Raw genomic sequence first — 22771 nt, forward strand, 5'->3', positions numbered from 1 at the left:
CACACAAAAAACAAATTCCATACATACTGGATAATATTCAAATTGCTGAACCATTGCCAGATTAAAAGTTTGCAATTAACATGCTCGCCATGTGGTGTCAAGTTACACAAGCCATTTTTGTGTCAATGCTGCTTGAACTTGGCTATGCCCCCCCCCCCCCCCCCCCCCCCCCCCCCCCCCCCACCTTGGAGTGTGGGCATCGCCAGCTGGGCCAGAATTTATTGCCCATCTCTAACTGCCCTTGAACTGAGTGGCTTGCGAGATCATTTCAGTGGGAGGGGCAGTTAAAAGTCAACCGCGTTGTGGTGTGGGGTCTGGAGTCACGTGTAGGCCAGAACGGGTAAGGACGGCAGATTTCCTTCCCTGAAGGTTAATGAACCAGATGAGTTTTTAACGACTATCGACAGTGGGTTCCATTGGTCGTCTTTAGAATCTTAATTCCAGATGTTTATTGAATTCAGATTTCACCATCACTGCAAAAGATGTGCAAGACTCTTGATAGAAACGGGAAGAAGGTTGGGTGGAGGAGAGAAATAATCGATTTACCGAACAATACAACACAGAAGGCGGCCATTCAACCCATCATGCTTCTACTAGCTCTTTTGATTTATCCAATTAGCCCCGCTCCCCTGCTCCTTCTCCACGGCCCCTGCAGATTATTCCTTCTGCGAAGTACTGAATCTGCTTCTGCCATCTGTTCACCAGATCAGAACTCAAGTGAATTTATTTCCTTTCCAGTAGCCTCTGGTTCTTTTAAATCTTTTCCTCTAAATCCGTGTCCCCTGATGACCAATCCTCCTGCCTCAGTCAAAACCCTTCATGACTTTGAACACCTCAAATCACATCACTTAACCTTCTCTCTGTTCAAAGGACAAAGCAAGCCCTGCTTCCCGAACCTTCCATGATGCCATTCTAGTAAATTTCCTCAGTCCAAGTCCTTGAAATTCTTCCTAAAATGGAATGTCTTATTGTCTGAAATTGTACAATTTCGTTCAATTTTAATAATTTTATTAATCTTTAGTGTCACAAATAAGCGTACATTAACACTGCAATGAAGTTACTGTGAAAATCCCCTGGTCGCCACACTCCGGCGCCTGTTCGCGTACACAGAGGGAGAATTCAGAATGTCCAAATTACCTAACAAGCATGTCTTTCGGGACTTGTGGGAGGAAACCCACGCAGACACGGGGAGAACGTGCAGACTCCGCACAGACTGTGACCCAAGCCGGGAATCGAACCCGGGTGCGATGAAGCAACAGTGCTAACCACTGTGCTACTGTGCCGCTCTTTGTCTGCACAGTCAACACAGACAGTTACATGAAAGCTTTAGCTGCCCACCATCACATTGCCCCGGAAATCCTGACTACACTCGCCTATCAATGTTGCAGGTGTCATTGGTGGGACAGACGTTTTGGGTCATTTTGTGGGGAGAGCGAGGTGAAAACATTCCTTCCCCCCCCGCGCGAACAGATCTCTGCCACCAGCTTGTCATGTTGCCAATCTATTGCCCGTGGTCCTAATCCTGTTCAAACCCAAGCAAGTATAGTTTCCAGTTGCCATAAAGCATTCCCAGAGCAGAATGTGTCCCGTGAACTCTTCCATGATATACTGGTATCTGACAATCGGAGATCTTCTGTTCCCTCCCTCTCCGCCTCCCCCACACAAACACGAGTGACGCAGTAGTCAGAGTACCAAAGGAGAAGCGGAAGCCTCAGCCCAATGGTTCATCCTTAAAGGCAAAAGTTTCAGCACAGCACGTGTCCCACCCAATAAATTAGCAGCAATGTGAAATTTGGGGACATGCACTGTTTGTGCGTCCCCCAAGGCATTCCACCAGTAAGGGTACATTTGAAGTACTGCCATTGGGTAGACAAACACTGCAGCCAATTTGCACACATGACAACCCGTATTCCTGATGGTTCGGAGAAATTAGCGTGGGTAAGCCGATATGATTTATTATTGCACACCATACTGGACATGGAATTCGGCTTCCATGAACTGTCCCCAATGGCGAGAAGCCTGTAACTGCCAACACTATAGCCTGAAGTTATCCAACTAAAATCACCACGGGCCGGACCATGGCGTGGAGGAAGGATGCAACCGGTTCTGTCTGCTTCACAGCTCAAGTGGACATAATACAAACTAATACACCTTTGTGAAACCCTCGCAACCACGGTGTAGCCTCAAAAAGGAGCTACTTCATTGGCGCACGGAAAATCCAGGCACAACCAAGTTATTCATCTGGGATTTCGCATCACAAGAGGTAGGCGGCGGAATTATAAGCAGCAAACATTCTACCAGAAACTGGGGAATCTTTAGTATGCCACTTTTAAATTTCACAGCGGGAAATGAGCCCCAAAAGATATTAAATCATATTAACGGTTCATTATATAATGTCACATTTGATTTCCTGGAACATGAGTGGAAGGAGAGAGTAAATCATCAAACAATAGACGCACAACCGAAGACAACGACATTTACTTTTTAAATATTTAATAAAGGTTGAAAGCTCTGAAGCACTTTATAAAAAGTAATAATAAATGAGACAGTGCCCATTATTAATTTATCATTCAAATTAATCTGTCGGCATTTCCAATTAAAAAGAACATTTAATTATTCATTGGCGCTTAATTGGAAATTACAAAGAGAAAAGTTCTATTTACAACCAGTCTCGATCATGAAATTTGCCACATTTCTGATTGGTCTAATTTCAGGGAGGATGCACACATTCTGTAAACAGATCAACGAGGAACAATGAGGAATTTGAAGGAGGAAAAGAGGTCAAGAAAGCCACTTACCTGTTTGTGCATTTCGATGTTCAAACCATACGACATTTCGTAATACTGGAGGAGAAATCATACCAAGAAAGAAATGTTAATGTCTCTCACTCTGTTACGGATGAACCCACTGTGGTTCACACAACCATGTTACAGTGATCAAGATATCCATTGTCAATGGTCACTTGTGTTCAGAAAACAAAGGCAGTTTTAAGAGAATTAGATTTGTATCGATAAACATTAGAAATAAGGTATAGTTTTAAGTGGGTTTAATTTAATACTTCTGCGCCGGGAAGGGTTAAACCTATAGTTAGATTCATGCTGGACCAAGGTGTTTGTATGTGTGGGGGTTGGTTAAGTTCCGACCATGTTTCTATTGTGCTTAGAGAGGGCTACGGCATGAAGAATAAATAAACTAGAAGCGGCTGTTTAGCAACTGGGGCCCGATCAAGTAGGGAGGGTTTAGCTCAACAAATTTGATTGAAGTTGGAGACATTTCACTGGAGAGTGAACAGCTCTCAAACTCTGCCAGGAGAAGCGGGACAAGACAATGGAGTTGCAAAGATTCAAGCTTCCGAAGGAACAAGATACCATCCAGATAACCAGGGAATTGGGATAGAAAGAACATTCAAGACTCCTGAAGTTAAGTGAACAAGAATCCAAGGTATTGTTCAGAAGAATTCACGGAAAGGTAATCAAAGTATTCAGAGTTAAAGAGACTAGATTTAAAGTGGGACAGCAGATTTCAGAGGTAGAGGAAACATTTGATGTAATTTTAATAGACTTTGGCAACTGAGAGTTAAAGCAATTGTGAACCACCCGTATAGCTGTCAAGACAAGGAAATCCTAGAAGGGGTTGGTGTAAAATCCTGTACTGGATTCGCCAGCCAAAGTGGAGGGGAAGCTTGGTTAAGTGCCAGACTTCCGGTGGCAGCCGTGGAGGACCGGTTGCATATTCTGTTGCTCCTGCTCAAGGTGGAATTGTTTGGTACTTTTCACCAGCTTAATGGTGTGTTTGCTGGTTCAAATTGCATGATTAGTGAGAGATAGGAATTCTCCTCAGATAAGGCCTATTTATGGCCTATCGGACGAAGAATGCAACGATCAAGGGTCAGCAGTCTGGCCAAGAGAGCTCACGAAGTGAGTCAGAGGGAAAGATGGCGGAGAGCTCTGGGGCAGCATCCCAGGTCCAGCGGTCTACTGAGCAATCAGTGGAGTTTCTGAATGGCAAGTTCCAACAGCAGAGGCAAGAGGCGTTGGAGTACCTGGCTCAGGTAGTGGAGCCGATCAGGGCAGCTATTGAGAGAGTGGAGCATAATGTTTTTAATTTTTAAATGGCTGGAGGTGCAGAGTCCAACGCTCCAGAAGGTGGAGGAGTCGGTGGTGAATCAAGCGGACCGGCTGGCCTCCTTGGAGGCAGAGAAGTTGCTCATGGCAGAGGGCCAGAAATAGCTGAGGGAGATGGTGGAAGACCTGGAGAATCACTCCAGGAGGCAGAATGTCTGGATTGTGGGGTTGCCTGAAGGGTTTGAGGGATCGTAGGCCACAAAGTGGCGAGTATGTTCGAGAATTTGGTGGGGGAGGGGGGGGGGGGTCTTTGACGAACCTCCCGACGTGGAGAGGGCACTGAGGAGGGGGCTGATGGCGGCGGGGGAGATGAGGATGATGGGAGTGCGGTTGCATTGTTTTCTGGATACGGAGAAGATTCTGCTGTGGGCGAAGACGACGAGTGTACCTGGGAATGAAACGGTGCGTATCTGCCAGGACTTGGGTTCGGAGTTGGCCAAGTGGCAGGCTGGGTTCAGGAAGGTCAAAATGGCCCTCTACAAGAAAGGAGTGAAGTTCGGGGTGTTATATCCTGCTAGTCTTTGGGTCACGCACCAGAATCAGGAACTCTATTTTGATTGAGAAGGCGAGTAAATTTATGAGACCATGGAATAGGGGACTAGTGAGGACATGGAACTTTGGAGATGCCAGTGCGGGGAATATCGATGTTTGCTGGATGGAATGTTGCAATTTACTGTGTTTGGGTAGATTGGGTAAATGTGTTCAATTGTTCTTGGGGAATTGCAGACGAGGGGTGGGACGGGGAGGTTGGCAGCTGTCTCGAGTGGGGGCCACCATGCTAACAGGTAGGCTAGTTAACAGGAGTGAAGTGGGGAGTCAATTGTGGAGGGAGATGGGGAGGGGTGGTGGGGTGGGTTGGTTTTTTGATTCTTTGTTTATGAGGGGAGTGTTGACATGTGCGGAGTTGGCGGGGCGCAGTTGGCCAAGGAGGATGGCGGCGGACTACTTGAGGAGGCCCCGGGGGTGCGCAAGGCACGGTTCTGGGGGAGCTGGTTATGGCTGATCGGGGGTGGGGGCCCTCCCATCCTGGTTGATTACGTGGAACATTCAGGGATTAAGTCGGCCGATTAAGAGGTCTCGCTTTTTTGCGCATCTGAGGGTGGGGAACCAGACCAGGTTGAGGAAGAGCAGGGGTTGGGTATGAAGACGAGAGAGGTGGCAATGTTGATCAATAAGAGGGTGTACCACTTGAGGTGGGGAGTATAGTGATGGATCCTGGTGTGTGAGAGAGTGAGTGTGTGAGAGAGTGCGTGTGTGAGAGAGTGCGTGTGTGAGAGAGTGCGTGTGTGAGAGAGTGCGTGTGTGAGAGAGAGCGTGTGTGAGAGAGAGCGTGTGTGAGAGAGAGCGTGTGTGAGAGAGAGCGTGTGTGAGAGAGAGCGTGTGTGAGAGAGAGCGTGTGTGAGAGAGAGCGTGTGTGAGAGAGAGCGTGTGTGAGAGAGAGCGTGTGTGAGAGAGAGCGTGTGTGAGAGAGAGCGTGTGTGAGAGAGAGCGTGTGTGAGAGAGAGCGTGTGTGAGAGAGAGCGTGTGTGAGAGAGAGCGTGTGTGAGAGAGAGCGTGTGTGAGAGAGAGCGTGTGTGAGAGAGAGCGTGTGTGAGAGAGAGCGTGTGTGAGAGAGAGCGTGTGTGAGAGAGAGCGTGTGTGAGAGAGAGCGTGTGTGAGAGAGAGCGTGTGTGAGAGAGAGCGTGTGTGAGAGAGAGCGTGTGTGAGAGAGAGCGTGTGTGAGAGAGAGCGTGTGTGAGAGAGAGCGTGTGTGAGAGAGAGCGTGTGTGAGAGAGAGCGTGTGTGAGAGAGAGCGTGTGTGAGAGAGAGCGTGTGTGAGAGAGAGCGTGTGTGAGAGAGAGCGTGTGTGAGAGAGAGCGTGTGTGAGAGAGAGCGTGTGTGAGAGAGAGCGTGTGTGAGAGAGAGCGTGTGTGAGAGAGTGCGTGTGTGAGAGAGTGCGTGTGTGAGAGAGTGCGTGTGTGAGAGAGTGCGTGTGTGAGAGAGTGCGTGTGAGAGAGAGTGCGTGTGAGAGAGAGTGCGTGTGAGAGAGAGTGCGTGTGAGAGAGAGTGCGTGTGAGAGAGAGTGCGTGTGAGAGAGAGAGTGTGTGTGTGTGAGAGAGAGTGTGTGTGTGTGAGAAAGAGAGTGTGTGTGTGAGAGAGTGTGTGTGAGAGAGAGTGTGTGTGTGTGTGTGAGAAAGAGAGTGTGCGTGTGAGAGAGTGTGTGTGAGAGAGAGAGTGAGTGAGTGAGTGTGTGTGAGAGTGTGAGAGAGAGATGCACCGACCCCCTCCTAACCTTTTTGGTCACGAAGGGCAATTTATCATGGCCAACCCACCTAACCTGCACATCTTTGGACTGTGAGAGGAAACCGGAGCACCCGGAGGAAACCCACGCACACACGGGGAGAACGTGCAGACTCCGCACAGACAGTGACCCAATGGGGAATCGAACCCGAGACCCTGGTGCTATGAAGTCACAGTGCTATCCACCTGTGCTACCATGCTGCCCTGGGTGGGGTGGGGGGGGGGCTTTATTGAACCGCATGGGAAGATCAGACCCCAGGCGGTTTGAGAGGCGAAGGGGCTTTCGTATTTCTCACTCGCCCACTGCGTGTACTCCCGGATTGATTTCTTTCTCCTGGACAAAGCGTTGTGGGCGGGGCTCATTGGACGGTCTATTCGTCGATTGTGGTGTCTGACCACATACCGCACTGGGTGAAATTGCAGGTGGCAAAGGTGAGTTCCCCCATGGCCTCAGTGGAGGTTGGATGTGGGGTTATTGGTGGATAAGGAGGTTTGCGAAAAGATAGGGGTGGCCATCTGGAACTATGTGGAGCAGAATAAGAAGGAGGAGGCTTCTGCCTCCACATTGTGGGAAGCGATAAGGTGATGGTAAGGGGGGAGTGTGTTTTGATCCGGGCGCACAAAGAGAAGGTGGAGCAGGCTAAGAGGTTGAGGCTGGTGGAGGCCATTTTGAGGGTCGCCTGGAAGTACTCGGCAGTGCCTGAGGCGGCGCTGTTGAAGGAGAGACGGAAGCATCAGATGGAGTTTGGACTATGGGCACCGATTTGCAACAATCATAGGATTGCCCTGGCGGGGTTGGATGTGAGGTTCCGGGGTTGACAGCAGGCGGGGTAGACTACTTGAGGGATTTATTTGCTGGTGGGATGTTTGCAGGCCTGGAGGTACCGGAGGAGACATACCAATTGCCAAAGGAGAATTGATTCTGGTATCTACAGGTGAGGGACTTTATGAGGAAGGAGGTGCCTTTATTCCGATGCTGCCACCTTTTGTGCTGCAGGATGAGCTCCTGTTCGAGGAGGAAATGAGGGAGAGCAAGGTCTCAGATATATATATGGGGAGCTGGTGAAGAGAGAGAGTGCCCCCGGTGGAGGAGGTGAGGCATAAGTGAGGAAGAGGAGCCAGGTGCGGCACTGGAGTATGGAGGGAGGTTTTGCGGAGGGTTAATGTGTCCTTGTCGTGTGCAAGACTACGTCTCATCCAGTTGAAAGTGGTACACAGGGCCCACCATGATGGCGTCCAGGATAAGACGGTTCTTTCCAGGAGTGGAGGACAGGTACGGGCGGTGCACGGGGAGGCCAGCAAAACATGTCCACGTGTTTTGGGTGTGTTTGAGGTCGAGGAGGTTTTGGACATGATTTGGAGATGTAATGTTGGAGATTTTGGGGATAACAGTAGCTCCGAGTCCGGAGGTGCCGATATTTGGAGTGTCGGAGGATCTGGGAGTGCAGGTGGGGAGAGAGGCCGATGTGATGGCCTTTGTCTCCTTGATAGCCCAGAGATGGATTGGGTTGTGTTGGTGGGTTCACCATTAGGGATGCAGAGGAGGGGGTCACCTAGAGGTGGAAGCTGTGCATAGACGTCTTTAAGGAGTATGGAACTGTCAGCGAGCGGAGGGGGGGGGGGGTGTAAGTGGGTCATTTGGAAAACCTGGACAGGATTTTGGAATACAAACTGCGAAGCGGAAGCATTATTGTATTTTAAAGTGTGTTTTTGGGAATGGAGTTTGGAAACTCTGGGGGGATTCGGAGGAGAAATCCACAGACACGGTGACGATATATAAATGTGTTGGGCAATTTACAGATTCAAAACCGGGAGTTAAAACGTGTTCGACTGCAATGGTCATTTAAAAAAAAAAGAATTCGGATCTGCAGGACCGGGGTTGTTTTAACAGCCAGCAGGTGAAATTGACCCAGAAATGTGTTTGTCAGTTTGGGCTAATGCCTCGTGGTTTGCCTGGGGAAGTCCTTGGGGAGTTAAAGTGCTTTCAGTCCCTGGGGGGTTAGTTTGTTTTTTAGCTTGGAGAGATGAGGTCATTACTGGGCGGAGCCAAGGAACACACAGACACATTTTGAAAGCATTAGAGAGAGACAAGAGTTTTGTTGGAAAAAGGCTTTTGGAAGTGAAGTCTGATCTAGCAACCCGTGTTTTTGTTAGACCACAAGTAAAGGCTGTTTTCTCCAGTAGGAGAGTTTTTAAAAAAATGTAATAATATTTTAAAAAGCAGAGCAGTCTTGTCTGAAGACGGGGAGGAGACTGAAACAACCCAGTTGCAGCTGTTATGCCAGGTGTGAATTTAAAATCTAAATATTGTATGTATAATAAAGTTTTGTTTTAGAAATACCAAAGCCCTATTTTTTTCATGAAATCATCCCTGGAGCGAATCATTCTTTCCGCTCAGTCTTAAAATAAACTAAAATATTGGGGTTCCAGTCCAGTATCCTAGCCACTGTTGGGGTCTGTCTAGGATTGTAATAACTTGGGTTCAGAGTAGAGTGTGTATTTGACCAGTCATCTTGTGTGATAGAAGGGACTGTGTTAATGAGACCATTGTAACTTAAGATATACTTTGTAATCCGTATCAATCCTAAAGCCGGATTGTGATTGCGAAGCGAAGGAGTGAGTATAGAATATTGAATAACCCAATTTTTTTTCATGTTTAATTAACGTTCTTTCCTTGTTGTTAAAACTAATTAGCGGTCCTGTGACTCTAATCCTCCACCTTATTTTTTCAAAGTTATGATCTTTCTTTTGAGTCAGGGTTCCATTATGTGTTCTTCCTGCCCAGTTACATCAACTGGGATCGTAACATTTCCTCGTGCACCAAAGCTGACACAGTCATTACCTCGATGTGCAAAAGTCAATTCTTTAAAGCCAGATTCTCAAGTGAAGAAAATGCCATGAAACACAATGCATATTGCAAACCCGATGCATTTTTTTTTTGAAAAACAAGAGGCACTCTCACCCATCTCTCCTGAATGCAGAACTCCAGATACAGAGCCACTGGCACCGACTGCCTTCCAGTGTTTATGGGCGGGCGGGTATTTATATTGGACCCCAGATACTCGGAAACGCTTCAGCCGATTCACATTTGCACCATGTTCCCCACCAAAACATCTACAAACATTCAAGATTTGGGGGTGGGAGGCGCGACGCAGTGGTTAGCACTGCTGCCTCACGGCACCAAGGACCCGGGTTTGATCCCGGCCCCGGGTCACTGTCTGTGTGGAGTTGCACATTCTCCCAGTGCCTGTGTGGGTCTCACCCCCACAACTCATGTGCACGGCAGATGGATTGGACATGCTAAAATTGCCCCTTAATTGGAAAAAAAAGAATCGGGCACTTCCAAATTCTAAAAAAATGGGGGCTGGGCTTGGGGCTAAATTATGATCAGATACAGATCACAACGAGAAGTACAGAAAAAGATGCCGAGATAGCAAACATTCTTCACTCAATATTCAGTCCAACTCAGTAAAGTAATCCTGTTGTTCATCAGAGAAAGATGAACACTCCTCCAGCAGAAAACCGATCAGTGGGTTTGATGTTCAAAGAGTCAGGTTCAAAATGGGCATATGAAATACAGCGGGACGTCTCAGCGAACCGCAGTAATTATTCTGGGTAATACAAAACCTGTTGGCGAGCTGTGCCCAGTAACCCAGATTAGGTTGAACTGTTCGGGTTGTCAAGTGGTGCAAATAGTTTGGTTTAGTGTTGACAACATTCCAGCTGCATCTCATTTTTTTCTTTAAAATCAGGAGGTGGCGACAGTGTGCACCATGACATGGTACTTTACAAAAAGATGATTTATAGCTTCTTAATTATTAAGAGGCACCCTCCAGCTACATTTAGAGCCCTAAATATCTACAACACGCAAGGCACAATCAGGGTAGACTTCATATCTTTTGCAGAGCAAGAATCAAGCGAAGGGTCCATACCATGACATAATGGCGTTGCATTTCCGTCTTTTCACTGGCCAGTTTGTCACATTCCAACTTGAGGCTGTGGTTGAAAAAAAAAAAGAAGTTTCAAAACGACAAATTACAGGGAAAAAAAAAAGCTACGTCTTTGGCACTTATCCTTGGGGAACGAAGTCACAATATTTCACAGTTGCGTGTTTTTGTACAATTAACCAATGCATTACACTCCGTTGAATAAAAAACATCTACTGCTCTGCCCTCCTGCCAATTCACGTTGAGATGCAGTGAGCTGCTGCCAGCGGCTAATCGTAGGTTTCGGACCAGAGTGCCGAATGTTTGAGGCCTATATCGCCAACGAGAGCTCTCACGGCACTGCCCAATGAAGTCGTGACACAGCAACCTCCGCAGCGGCAGTTTCTGACATGGGTTGGTAACAGTTGGTTGATTATCCCATTAAAGGTACACAGGGAATGGGAATTTTTGAATTGTATGAACGCGCTTATGGAGAGTGGTGGCCAGAAGACTGAGTTAATGGTTAGGAGGCAGTGGTCGGTAAGGCTGCTGTAAATAAGCCCAATGTCAGGGTAAAGGTCTGTGCCTTGTTACAGCATTTCTGCCCACCATACAAAGTTAGAGTGACCACTTGGGAGAATCCCTGATGAAATCTCAGTGATAAAAGGCCAGCAGGGACATCTGTGCCTTTAATTTAAAGGTAAAACGGAGGGGAAACGTGAATTGTCTTGAAGTCTGCCTTGACTGCAAACCTGGAGGGTTAAAGAGGCCCAAGGTATGGGGGTGTTTTTTTTTCTATGGTACTTACAGTTGAAGACAACGTCAGCAGTCTCCGAATTTGCCAGGGATAAAACCGGAGCCACCCAAAGTCCCAGAAAGGTATTGAAAGTATCGGGTTGTAAACAGTTGAGCTTAAAACTGCCCATTTAGTTCCAAGATGCGAGTTGGATTGTGGGCAACAAGATAGCACAGTGGTTAACACTATTGCTTCACAGTGCCAGGGACCCGGGTTCGATTCACGGCTTGGGTCACTTGTCGGTGCGGAGTCTACACGTTCTCCTAGTGTCTGCATGGGTTTCCTCCGGGTGCCCCAGTTTCCTCCCACAAGTCCAGAAAGACATGCTTGTTAGATGAATTGGACATTCTGAATTGGCTCTCCGTGTACCCAAACAGGCACGGGATGTGGTGACTAAGGGAATTTTACAGTAACTTCATTGCAGTGTTAATGTAAGCCTACTTGTGACAATAATAAAAATTTATTTATTTCTCAAGGATAATTAATCAGCATCTCCACCTGGATACAAGGCCCGTGTGGTTCACATGACCATGGGAAGGATGCAGAGGAAACTATCCAAAAGATTTGAACACAGACTTTCTGAAAATATCACAGACAGTATTTTGGGAGTGTATTGATATCTGGGAGAGAGGGAGCAGCACAAAGCAAAAACAAGTCTCTATAGTTTGCTGCGCAGGAATGAAGGAGGAAGCTCATACTCTGATTGATTGAAAACACCAAATTCATGAGCAATTAAAAACAAGGCTGGAAGAGTTGCTAGCTTGAGCTAAAGCAAGTATCTCCAGGAAAATAAATCCTCTGTGAAAAACAGTTCTAAGCCTACAAGTTACCAGAGATCAGGAATCTCGGGCAAGGAATCACTTTGGGATTGATCATGGGAAAATTTTATGTTTATGTAAAGTATACCTGTGAAGTGTGTTTTTCATTGGGCTAATATTAACTCCCATTAAAGTACAGGTTAAAGTACAGGTTGCCCACAAAAGATAGTGTTCAGGTAATAGTGTTTTAGTCATTTGTTACAGTAAAAGTGGAACCATGACATCATTCTTTTAGCTATTAACTAGAAGTTTGCATTTTCCTTTTAAACAATATTGGCTCCACTGGGATCATAATAACAAGTGTAGGTAAACTGTTACAGGCAGTGCCCTATTGATATGCTTTCCAAAATATTGCACCAGCTAGCTCACTTCAATACGGTGTTCCTTGGATGTCAATCAATATTTCGGTGAATCACTCCAGAGATACTGAAGAATAAACAGGAATATGTCTCCTGCCAAGTGGGAATGGAAGGCAACAACTCTAGTCACGAAAACATATTTATTTCCAATATTAGTTTTTAATGAATTGGTTGGAAACAGGAATTAGACTTTTAAAAAAGAGGTTTTTTGAAATAGGTGAAAGTGATTTCAACTTGCATCAACATGGCAGATTCTAATTTACATGACTTTATATTCCACGTTCTTACTCTACGGCGAGCAAACAGCAAGTCTGCAAAACCCATCACAGACAACTGCACTTGCCTGGGGTTTGTGAATGACCTTCCTTCCTGCTGTATCAACAGGACATCAATGGAAGCCACCTACAGTATTCAACAGCTGAAGACGAACCATCTAAAGGTTAATTGCTTGGACAAGAGGAGCTTGATTTTTAAGATCGCTCTCCAGACGAGCTAATCAAGTTATAAATGGAATACACAACTATATTTGAATGACTGCCAGCTGGAGAGAGATCACATGACGAGTCCAAGGCCTTTGTGTGGTTTAAGCACGTGGTTCTCAGAGGAACTGGGCCAGCAGCGGAGTAGAGTGGAGCTCTTGCACTCCCTCAGTCCCCCACTGAGAGGTTTAGACTCCGTCTACTAATTTGACCTGATCCCCATTCTGCGGGAAACAGATTTTATTGAAGAAAATAATTCCAATGCAGCATCTCTCGAGAAAACCCAGTTAGAGTTTGAGCCACTGTATTTTACCTGCAGCCAGTAAATACTCCAAGCTATGATACGGTCTCTAATTTGGCCAATCTATCTTCTCCTACTCTGTAACATGTGCACTCGCCTACGTTTGTGTGCGCATGTGTACTGTCATGTGAGAGTACCTTTAAGAAATGGGTGTGTATATAAATATCTGTAGCGAGTACCTTTAAGAAATTGGTGTTTACTACTGCAGTGATGTCAGAGAGGGGGTGGAGCTGGGCTGTGTCAGCTTTTTACTTTCGTTTTAGAGCAGGCTGCAGGGTGTGTTTTAGTTTCGTTTTCAGTGTTGGAGCTGAAGCCAGACCAAGCAGGTGTACTGCTGTTCTCTCTGCCATCAAAAGACTATCTCTTGATCATTTGGGGAATTCAGAATTACAAATGTTTTCAGTAGTGAATGTAAACCTGATGTGCTTCTGTTAAAGGTTTTGTTTTCAAGTCGTATGGATGTTAAAAAGGAACGCTTAAAGGATGACTTCTTTGGGGGTTGTATTCTTTGGGGGTTGTATTTGAATTAATGGTTGCTAAGATGTTTTAAGATGCTGTATGTTTTAAAAAGGTTAACTCGAGTTCATAGAATAAACATTGTTTTGCTTTAAAAAATACTTTTCCATTTCTGCTCTACCACACCTGTAGAGTGGGCCGGGTGCTCCCCATACCACAATCTAGTAAAAATTGAGAGTCAGGTGAACTCCATGATACACTTTGGGGTTCTCTAAACCCTGTACACACGTACACTTGCAAGTGTGTACACTAAAGTGAGCAGGGGTGGTGAGCAAGCACTGCTACTTAATCAAATTTTCAACCTCAATCTATTCATCTTAACTTTGAATACACTCAAATGATTGAGCACCCTTGGCTCTCGGGGGTAAAGGATTCCCACGTTTCACAGGTAAAAGATTCCCACGTTTCACAGCCATCAGAGCAAAGACATTTCTCAGCCATCCCATTCCAAAATTATGCTGAGTCAATGCTTCCGAATTCCAGACTCGCTAGCTGGAGAGAAATAAGTTCTCCGCATTCATCCAAAATCAAGCACCTGCAGAATCTTTTTTAAAAAAAATGTATTTTATTACAAACATGTTATCAAAATAGGTTACAACACAAACACCATGGGAAACATACTTCCCAGCAATCAACGATACAGTCTGAACAAATTTTTCCCTTTTTTTTACCCCCCCCCCCCCCCCCCTCCAACAAACAGCTCCTCAAACACGGTCACAAACATCCCCACTTTTTCTCAAACCCCTCTGCAGAGCCCCTTAACTCATATTTTATCTTCTCCAACCGCAGGAAGTCATACAGGCCACCCAACCAAGCCGCTACCCCCGGTGGCGATGCAGACCGCCACTCCAGTAAATTTCGCTGCCGTGCAATCAGAGAGGCGAAGGCCACGACATCGGCCTTCCTCCTCTCCATGAATTCCGGCTTCGCTGAAACCCCAAATATCGCCACCGAAGGGTCCGGGTCCACTCCCTCCTCCACTATCCTGGCTAAGACCGCGGACACTCCCGCCCAGAATCTTCCCAATTTTCCACAACCCCAAAACATGCGCGTGATTCTCTGGCCCCCGCCCACACCTCTCACACGTCTGGTTCCTGGAGAAAATTATATTTCAATGTGGTCACCCTTCACCCGTCCAATTGTGTGAGAACATAAGGCCCATTTAACTCTATCCCTTCGTCTGGGTCATTCCAGGAATCAATCTTTGTTGTACACCCTGCAAGGCAAGAATATCCTCCCTTATTTACAGAGACCAAAACTGTACACAGCACTCCAAGTATAATTGTAACAGCCTACAATCTTCGGATCTTGAGTCTTCTGGTTTTATGATCCAGAGGCAAGTGTTCGACCAGCTAGGTCTTAAAACAGACCAGCAAAGATGATGTTATTGACAAATAATACTCCCTGGAATATTTGAGGCATTTCATGTACTTAGCAAATGTCACAATGAGAGACGATACAGGCTTTTGATAATAACCTGTGCCTCGGAATGAAGCAATGATGGAATGTACATTCTGAACCCACGTTCCTTAACTTCGGAACTATAGTTTACTCTGCACATCGAACACCTCAGTTTATGGCAGCTTGGAGACTCATTAAAAAATACATCTGGTGCTGGCTTTAAAACAACTGCAATCCTTTCTGCGTCATCTTTTTATTTTTAAAATTCATTTACCGGATGTGGCATCGCGGGTTAGGCCGGCATTTATTACTGTAGCCATCTGAGAGGCCACCTGCAAAGGACCATGGGAATTATGGCCAACCCAGGACTCAGACAGATAGAGATTCTGTGTATTTGAAATGCAGGTAGCTAGACCTGATCGAAACCCCCCCCCGCCCCCCCGCTCGTTTGCATTCCAATGGCCCATTTCCCCAAAACAATAGGACTGCACTCAAGAAACCGATACAGACACAGTCTGATCGGCGACACTCCCTTTACTCAGAGAGCCCAACTGCCAAAGTCAATGACCGCTAAGGACCCGCCCAGCCACCAAGGCACCCACCCCTTTATTGGCCAAACTCGAAGGCAGTGATCAAAGCCTGTCGAATTATTGGGTCCAAGATTAAGGACCGCCCATAAGAGTGCAAAATCCCAGAGGGATAAAAGAGGACACAGCCATGTGTTCGGTCTCTTTTGGACCCGGCCTGTGCCAGCCTCCTTTGAATCTGGCCTGTGCCAGCCCAACTGCAGCATAACGACCAGACAGCCAAGTTCAGGACCAACGGTCGCTACCTGATGGCTGAGCCCAGCAGAGACGGAGCCACTTCTTCAAACCAGCCACGTGAGATCAAGGACCACGTGAGATCAACCACCTCGGAACAATGTTAGGCCCATGCATAATGTTAGCGCCCGTTAAGACAATTCAGCGGTCAACACCACAGGTTGACAGTGTTCGGACTCCCCAACTTGGGTCTGCAACACACTCTGCGACAAATCAGGCAGACCAGTAGTCATTGGCACAGTCCGGGGACAACCAGTAGAATTTCTTTGGGACACAGGAGGGTCCCGCACCACTTAAAACTCCTCCACCATGTTTCAACGTGACCCTTAGTGGATTTACCAGACACACAACAGGGATACATCACAGCCCCCGTAGATATTCAGATAAGGAACATAAGCACCAGGTACCCCATCGTTTTAGTCAACTTGCCCCAAACAGCCGAGCACATTCTAGGAATCTATTTTATGAGCTCCCATAATCTTTCCTTTGATCCAGTGAATAAATGTATATGGAGAATGGCCAAAGCAGCTAGAGCCCCCACTACACTCACAGTAGGGGATTATGAACAAAGGATTTGCTCAGTGGGAGACTATTGGTTTGATCCGCAAACAATTAGTACAGACCAAACAATTAGAGAGGTCCTCGTGAAACAGAAAGCTTCGTTCGCACAACACAAACATGATTTTGGGAAGATCCCAGGTACGGTCACAATTTCAGGTCCCGATCCAAAGCCACAGAAGCAATACAGTGTCACACAGCAAGCTGAGGGTGAGATTTCTAAAGTTATCAATAGTTTATTAGACCAAGGAGTTATTCGGCCCATAGCGTCAACAAATAATGCCCCAATTTGGCCTATAAGACCATGCTCAAGCAGGGAGTACAGACAAAGTACTTCACAGTGCTGGACATCAGCAATGGCTTTTGGTCCATCCCGTTAGACAAGGCCTGTCAATATAAGTTCACGATTACATTTCAAGGGCAGCAGTACACGTGGACATGCCTCCCACAAGGATTCCACAACTCCCCCTCCATTTTCCACCGACAATTGGCCAACGGACTTTCCAAATTTTCCCGACCCGAATGCCTTATACAACATGTGGACGACTTACTCCTACAGACGGACACAAAAGAAGAACATGTAAAGCTCCTATCGGAATTACTAAGTCTTTTGCAATCCATTGGATGCAAGCTCAACCCCAAAAAAGCCCAGATCTTAAAAGAAAAGGTTCTTTACTAAGGCACCATTATCACCCACGGGAAGAGAAAAATTGAACACAAACTAATTGAATCAATCGTTAAATTGCCCCTGCCCCACAATGTCCCTGCACTCCGGTCACTCCTAGGTTTAGTAGGATGTTGTAGGAATCATATAGATGGTTTTGCCACAAAAGCAGCCCCACTCTCAGAACTCCTTAAAAAGAGCACCCCATGGGAATGGCTTCCGCAGCACACAGACGCCATCGATGAATTAAAACGCGCCCTAGGCACAGCCCCCGCTTTGCAAGTTCCAGACCCACACTCGCCCTATGCCATAGAAGTAGCAACCACCGGCTGAACCCATTCAGCAGTACTCCTGCAGGAAAGACATGATCGTTTAGGGCCCGTAGCCTATGCCTCACAAGTTTTGGACCCCGTAGAGCAAGGATTCTCAGCCTGCGAATGGCACTTGCTCGCAGTCTTTTGGGCAGTACAGTATTTCGCGTACATCACAGGCCTTAACCCAGTAATGATCTTAACCGAGCGCACCCCAACGCAGCTCTTGTTAGATGGTAGATTAAAGGACGGTTCAGTCAGCCAAATCAGAGCAGCTCGCTGGACACTGCTGTTACAAGGCAGGTACATTACAGTCAAACGTACCAAGACCCACACATTTCTAGCCGACAATCTCAAGTATGCAGGGACCCCACATGAATGCCAGATCATAGCAGCCCAACACCACACAGGACCCTTTATTCCAAGGTCATTACCCAAGTTCAGGCAGTAAAACACAGGATTCCCAGACCACAGGCAACGCCTTAAAGATTTATGTAGACGGTTCCTCCACGATAGAAAATGGAAAGAGATTAACTGGTTGTGGAATTTAGGTAGAAGACACACATTAGAAGAAATCTCTTTAAAATTGCCCGGCCACCAAGGTTCACAAGCAGCAGAACTCGCAGCCATAGCATATGTGGTGCAACACCCAGATTCTTTCCCAACCCCCGCAGACATACATTCGGACAGTCTAGGTGTATGCAATAGCTTGACAGATATCCTGCCCCTGTGGCAATCTAGAGGATTCGTTTCAGCCGATGGAAAACCCCTATCCTCTGCCCCATTGAAGAAACACATTCTTAGGACAGCCTCAGACCGCACGCAAGGTATAATTAAAGTGAGAAGCCATCATCGTTTGTCCCCACCCAGTAATGTAAAGACAAACGCCTTACCCAAGGCAGGATCACACCATGGTCACTTTCGGCAGCCCCCTGAAAGCGAACCGATACACGCAGTCCAGGTTTCCCAGACCAATATTGAGGATCTAGCCCTGGCCCAAAAGGCAGACGACACTCACAAACAGCCCCCTACAGTAAATGAAAGGACTCACTGACGGTACAGGACGGCGTCGTTTTAAAAAATGGAATGTGGTCCCCACCCAGGACAGAAATCAGCTCATTTACCAGTTTCATGAAGGACACAGACATCAGAGGACAGACAATACCATTGCCCATTTAAGACCATTGTGTTGGTGGATCGATTTAAAAACCGATGCAACACATTATGTAGAGAATTGTCTTATCGGTGCTCAGAACCATCCTGAACGATACACAAAGAAAGGACAATTACGTCACACCCGACCTGTTAATGGCCCCTGGACAAATTTGCAACTCGACTACAATGTCCCCTCCCCCCTTGCAGAAATGGTTTCAAGTACGTGCTAGTTGTAATCAACACCTTTACGAAATGGGTAGAAGCATTTCCCTCACGGACAAACACAGCAAAAGGCCACAGCTAAGATTTTGACCCAACAGATATTTACAAGTTGGGGTCTCCCCCGCAGCATTGAGTCAGACCAAGGGTCCCACTTCACCTGCAGAGTCATGCAAAATGTTCCAACAATTTTTGGAATCAGGCAAAAATTCCACATAGCATATCACCCCCAATCCAACGGCATTGTTGTACGAATGAATCACACTTTAAAAGCGACCATTAGAAAGATGGTGCAGCAGAATAACACCACATAAGACATAGTTCTCCCATTCGCCCTCATGTTTATTCGGAACACAGTTTCCAGTTCCACTGGTTTCATCCCCCCACATCCTCATGACCGGAGGGTCCATGAAGGGATTGAATATTTATTAGATCTCGATTGGGCAAGCCTCACAGTAACCACCCTCACCCATGAAAAATCAGTCCAACAGGTCACAGATAATATTAAAGCAGCACAGCTCGCTGCAGCTGTCCGTTTAGGTGCTAGAAGAAAGCAGAGTAAAGCCTGCTTTGACAAAACCGTCCACCCCGTAGACTACAGTCGGTCAGCAAGTAATGGTTTGCCTTTACAACCCCAGTTCTTTCCTCTCCCCCCAATTTGCAGGACCCTACTCCATCTTGGACAAAGTGAGCCCCTCAGTGTACAAGATAACTTACCCCAATGGTACAACTGGCTGGTTCCACATCAACCAACACAAAGTCTATGGAGCCCAATGTAGCCACTCCCACCACATCTCTCTGGCAATAGGAGACGATTCCACCCCGCCCATTGCCAACCTAGTCCGACCCCTACGCCAACCCTCCCCCAGCCATGCCAGCATGTCCACACCCACAGACCCGAACTGGTCTCCGCCCACAGGTATAGACTTTCACCTTGAACTGACTCAGACGACAGCGACAGCCTCCCTGAATTGATAACTATCCCCGACCACTGGTGCAATCTCTCTCCCCAGTCACCCAGCCCCCGGAACCATGACTTGGATATCTTTGGCCCCCTATCTGCCCTTCCCCAGCCACAGCCAGGTGACAGTAACTTGCCCTCCACTCCCATCGCCCCTCTTTGGCACCGCGACAACTCTTGTGGACTGGTAAGACATGACGATTCAGATCCTACGACGGCCCACGCGGCTACGGCACAAAAAGGACAAGACCAGAGTCTGGCAACCGGGAGATGGTGATGATTCAGATACGGACTCTCGTTTCGGTAATCCTTTTACAATGCTGTTTGGTACAGAACCCCGAGGTGTCCAGATCATGAGGAAAAGACGCCGCATAAGAATTGCAGTGTCCTAATTTCTGATGGAGCCTGCCCGCCTTTTTCCTTCTTGTCACATGGTTTTAATTGATGTCGGCCTGACACCCAATTTTTGTCTGTTCTCACAGAGACACAAGATGCAATTTACTGACCAATGGCCGTTAAAAGGTACATTGTTGGATCTCATATGACGACAAATTATTTACGCTCGTTTCGGTCACCCAGATAGGGAGTAACGGCACTAATCCCCGCCCTATCTGAGGACCCCAAATGCATCCGGTCAGTTAAGCTCGGGTAGTGGAGCAACAGCACTGATCACCACCCTACCCGGGAATTCCACCCATTCTTGCTCTGCTATGGCACACATGTACCTCATGTTCCAGTCACTTCAGAGTACTCTGGAATGGTTCTTTACACTTTTCACTGTCTTTGTCAGGTCTTAGTTCCCCCTTCTCTGCTCTTTTATTGTGGTTTAAAGAATGCCCTTTGCCACGCTCTGTACACTCATCCGTTTACCTTCCGTGACACTCTGGTCGTCCCCACCTGCTATTTACACGTTTGACACACTTCGTTGCCACATATGCTGCTACACGCGAACTACCTCTGGACCCTGGGACGAAGAAACTTTATAAAACTGGCCGCCCTAAAATTTGGCTAGTTAGGATGAGCCTCAACCATCACTGGTTGTAGTAAAGAAAAGACTGGATGGAGAAATTGTCCGCCCACTCCCCACATCGACCACAAGCTGAGAGAATCTCTGCACTTAAAAAATGGTATTTCTTGTCTCGCAAAATTTTATTTTTAAAAAATGAGGGAGTCACACATGGTGACGATCATAATGGGAAAGTGGATTAAGGAGAGAAAGACAAGTAAACCGAGATATTAACCGAAGAGAATAACAGATATTATGCTTGCACCCCCAGGATCACACGGAAGACGACAAGATGAAGCAAGGACCGATGACATACGTTTTGATCTTCGTTGGACTCCTACAACTGCACGCGCAACAAACTATTTTAATGCACACAACACCAGCCCCGAATACCACCACATAACATGACACCTCTAGCCCGGACACTACACCACACACAAAGACAGACACAGAAACCCCTACTTGGTGCGACCCCCACTTGGTGTGAAAACATCGCCAATTGGAACCCCCTTTCATACACAGTAGAGGCCCTTCTAGTAATTTCAATAATCTGCAATATCATTCAGACACTTCGACTCCGTAAATGGCGAGCAAAAGCCTCCCGGTCCGGGATATATACAGTCTGAGACCCCTTTTTTGCCATTCAACAAAACTGAATTACCTGCTCTAAGAATTATAACCTTGTACCTCTGTAAACTTTGCTAGATTAAGTAGAAATGCAACGCTGCTGTTTTAAAATTTTTGTACTGTACATAAGTTCTTTTTGATATAGCCGGCAGCATGAGTATAGCTTAGATAGTGTTAGTTAGAGATTCAATTGTGCAGATAAGTTAAATGTTTAATAGTGAAATGTTTTGTAGTGACCCGTTAGAAATTAGTAATTTGTGATGTGTTAATAAATATTAGGTAAATGCCCCACAATATAGGACAGAGTAGTGTAGAACCTTGCCTTGACCAAGGGTGACCGGTACACCAAGGATGGATAGGGATCAACAGTGTGATCCACCACGCTTCGCATTCAGTATCAAGAGGACGGGATGTAGTCATCGGAGATGGCCACCTGCAAAGGACCATGGGAATTATGGCCAACCCAGGACTCCGACAGATAGAGCTTCTGTATATTTGAAACGCAGGTAGCTAGACCTGATCGAAACCCCCGCTCGTTTGCATTCCAATGGCCCATTTCCCCAGAACAATAGGACTGCACTCAAGAAACCGATACAGACAGTCTGATCGGCGACACTCCCTTTACTCAGAGAGCCCAACTGCCAAGGCCAATGACCGCTAAGGACCCGCCCAGCCACCAAGGCACCCGCCCCTTTATTGGCCAAAATTGAAGGCAGTGGTTGAAGTCTGTCGACTATTGGGTCCAAGATTAAGGACCACCCCAAAGAGTGCAAAATCCCAGAGGGATAAAAGAGGACACAGCCGTGTGTTCTGTCTCTTTTGAACCCGGCCTGTGCCAGCCCAACTGCAGCATAACGACCAGACAGCCAAGTTCAGGACCAACGATCGCTACCTGGCGGCTGAGCCCAGCAGAGATGGAGACACTTCTTCAAACCAGCCACGTGAGATCAAGATAAAGGCCTTATCCATCTGCACAGAGCCGGTCGCCCTGAAGTTAAGTATCGGTTATTGTAGCTGATAGGTGTAATTTAACTTGTAGTATATTGTGCTTGCATGTCCAAGTAACCCTTGTGTGTAAATAAACCATCTTTGAACTTGAACTGACTAACCGGTTGCGTGGTCATTTGACCGATATACGGGAAAGCCTTGTGGTTCAGTAAGAGAAACAGAAACACCCACAGTATTGGTGACGCTGTTGGGACATAACATCACATCATAAAGAGTCTCAGTATCATATTGGTGACTCCAAAGAGCAACATTATTGGTGACGCTGGTGGGATAGTATTCCATTAAATTGGCAACATTACCATCCCTAGTTGCCCTGGAGAAGGTGGTGGGTGAGTTGCCTTCTTGTGGTGTAGGTACACCCACAGTGCCGTTAGGGAGGGAGTTCCAGGATTTTGACCTGTCTGTGGTCTCTCTCCATTTATGACTTGCGCCCCAGGGGGT

The 22771-nt window shown here is 46.8% G+C and overlaps 1 protein-coding gene across 2 annotated transcripts in view; it reads right to left on the bottom strand.

Moving 5' to 3' along the window:
- LOC140394924 (TLE family member 5-like) overlaps positions 1-22771 on the bottom strand; it is a 134580-nt gene that overhangs the window by 59395 nt on the left and 52414 nt on the right. For both annotated transcript variants that reach the window (XM_072482117.1, XM_072482115.1), the window contains exons 3-4: positions 10337-10400; positions 2799-2843 (exon numbers count right to left, since the gene is read on the bottom strand). In XM_072482117.1, the coding sequence (XP_072338218.1) occupies positions 2799-2843; positions 10337-10400 (109 nt within the window). The remainder of the gene's footprint in view (positions 1-2798; positions 2844-10336; positions 10401-22771) is intronic.

This window comes from Scyliorhinus torazame, chromosome 18, assembly GCF_047496885.1.
Source record: "Scyliorhinus torazame isolate Kashiwa2021f chromosome 18, sScyTor2.1, whole genome shotgun sequence".
Classification (NCBI taxonomy): Eukaryota; Metazoa; Chordata; class Chondrichthyes; order Carcharhiniformes; family Scyliorhinidae; genus Scyliorhinus; species Scyliorhinus torazame.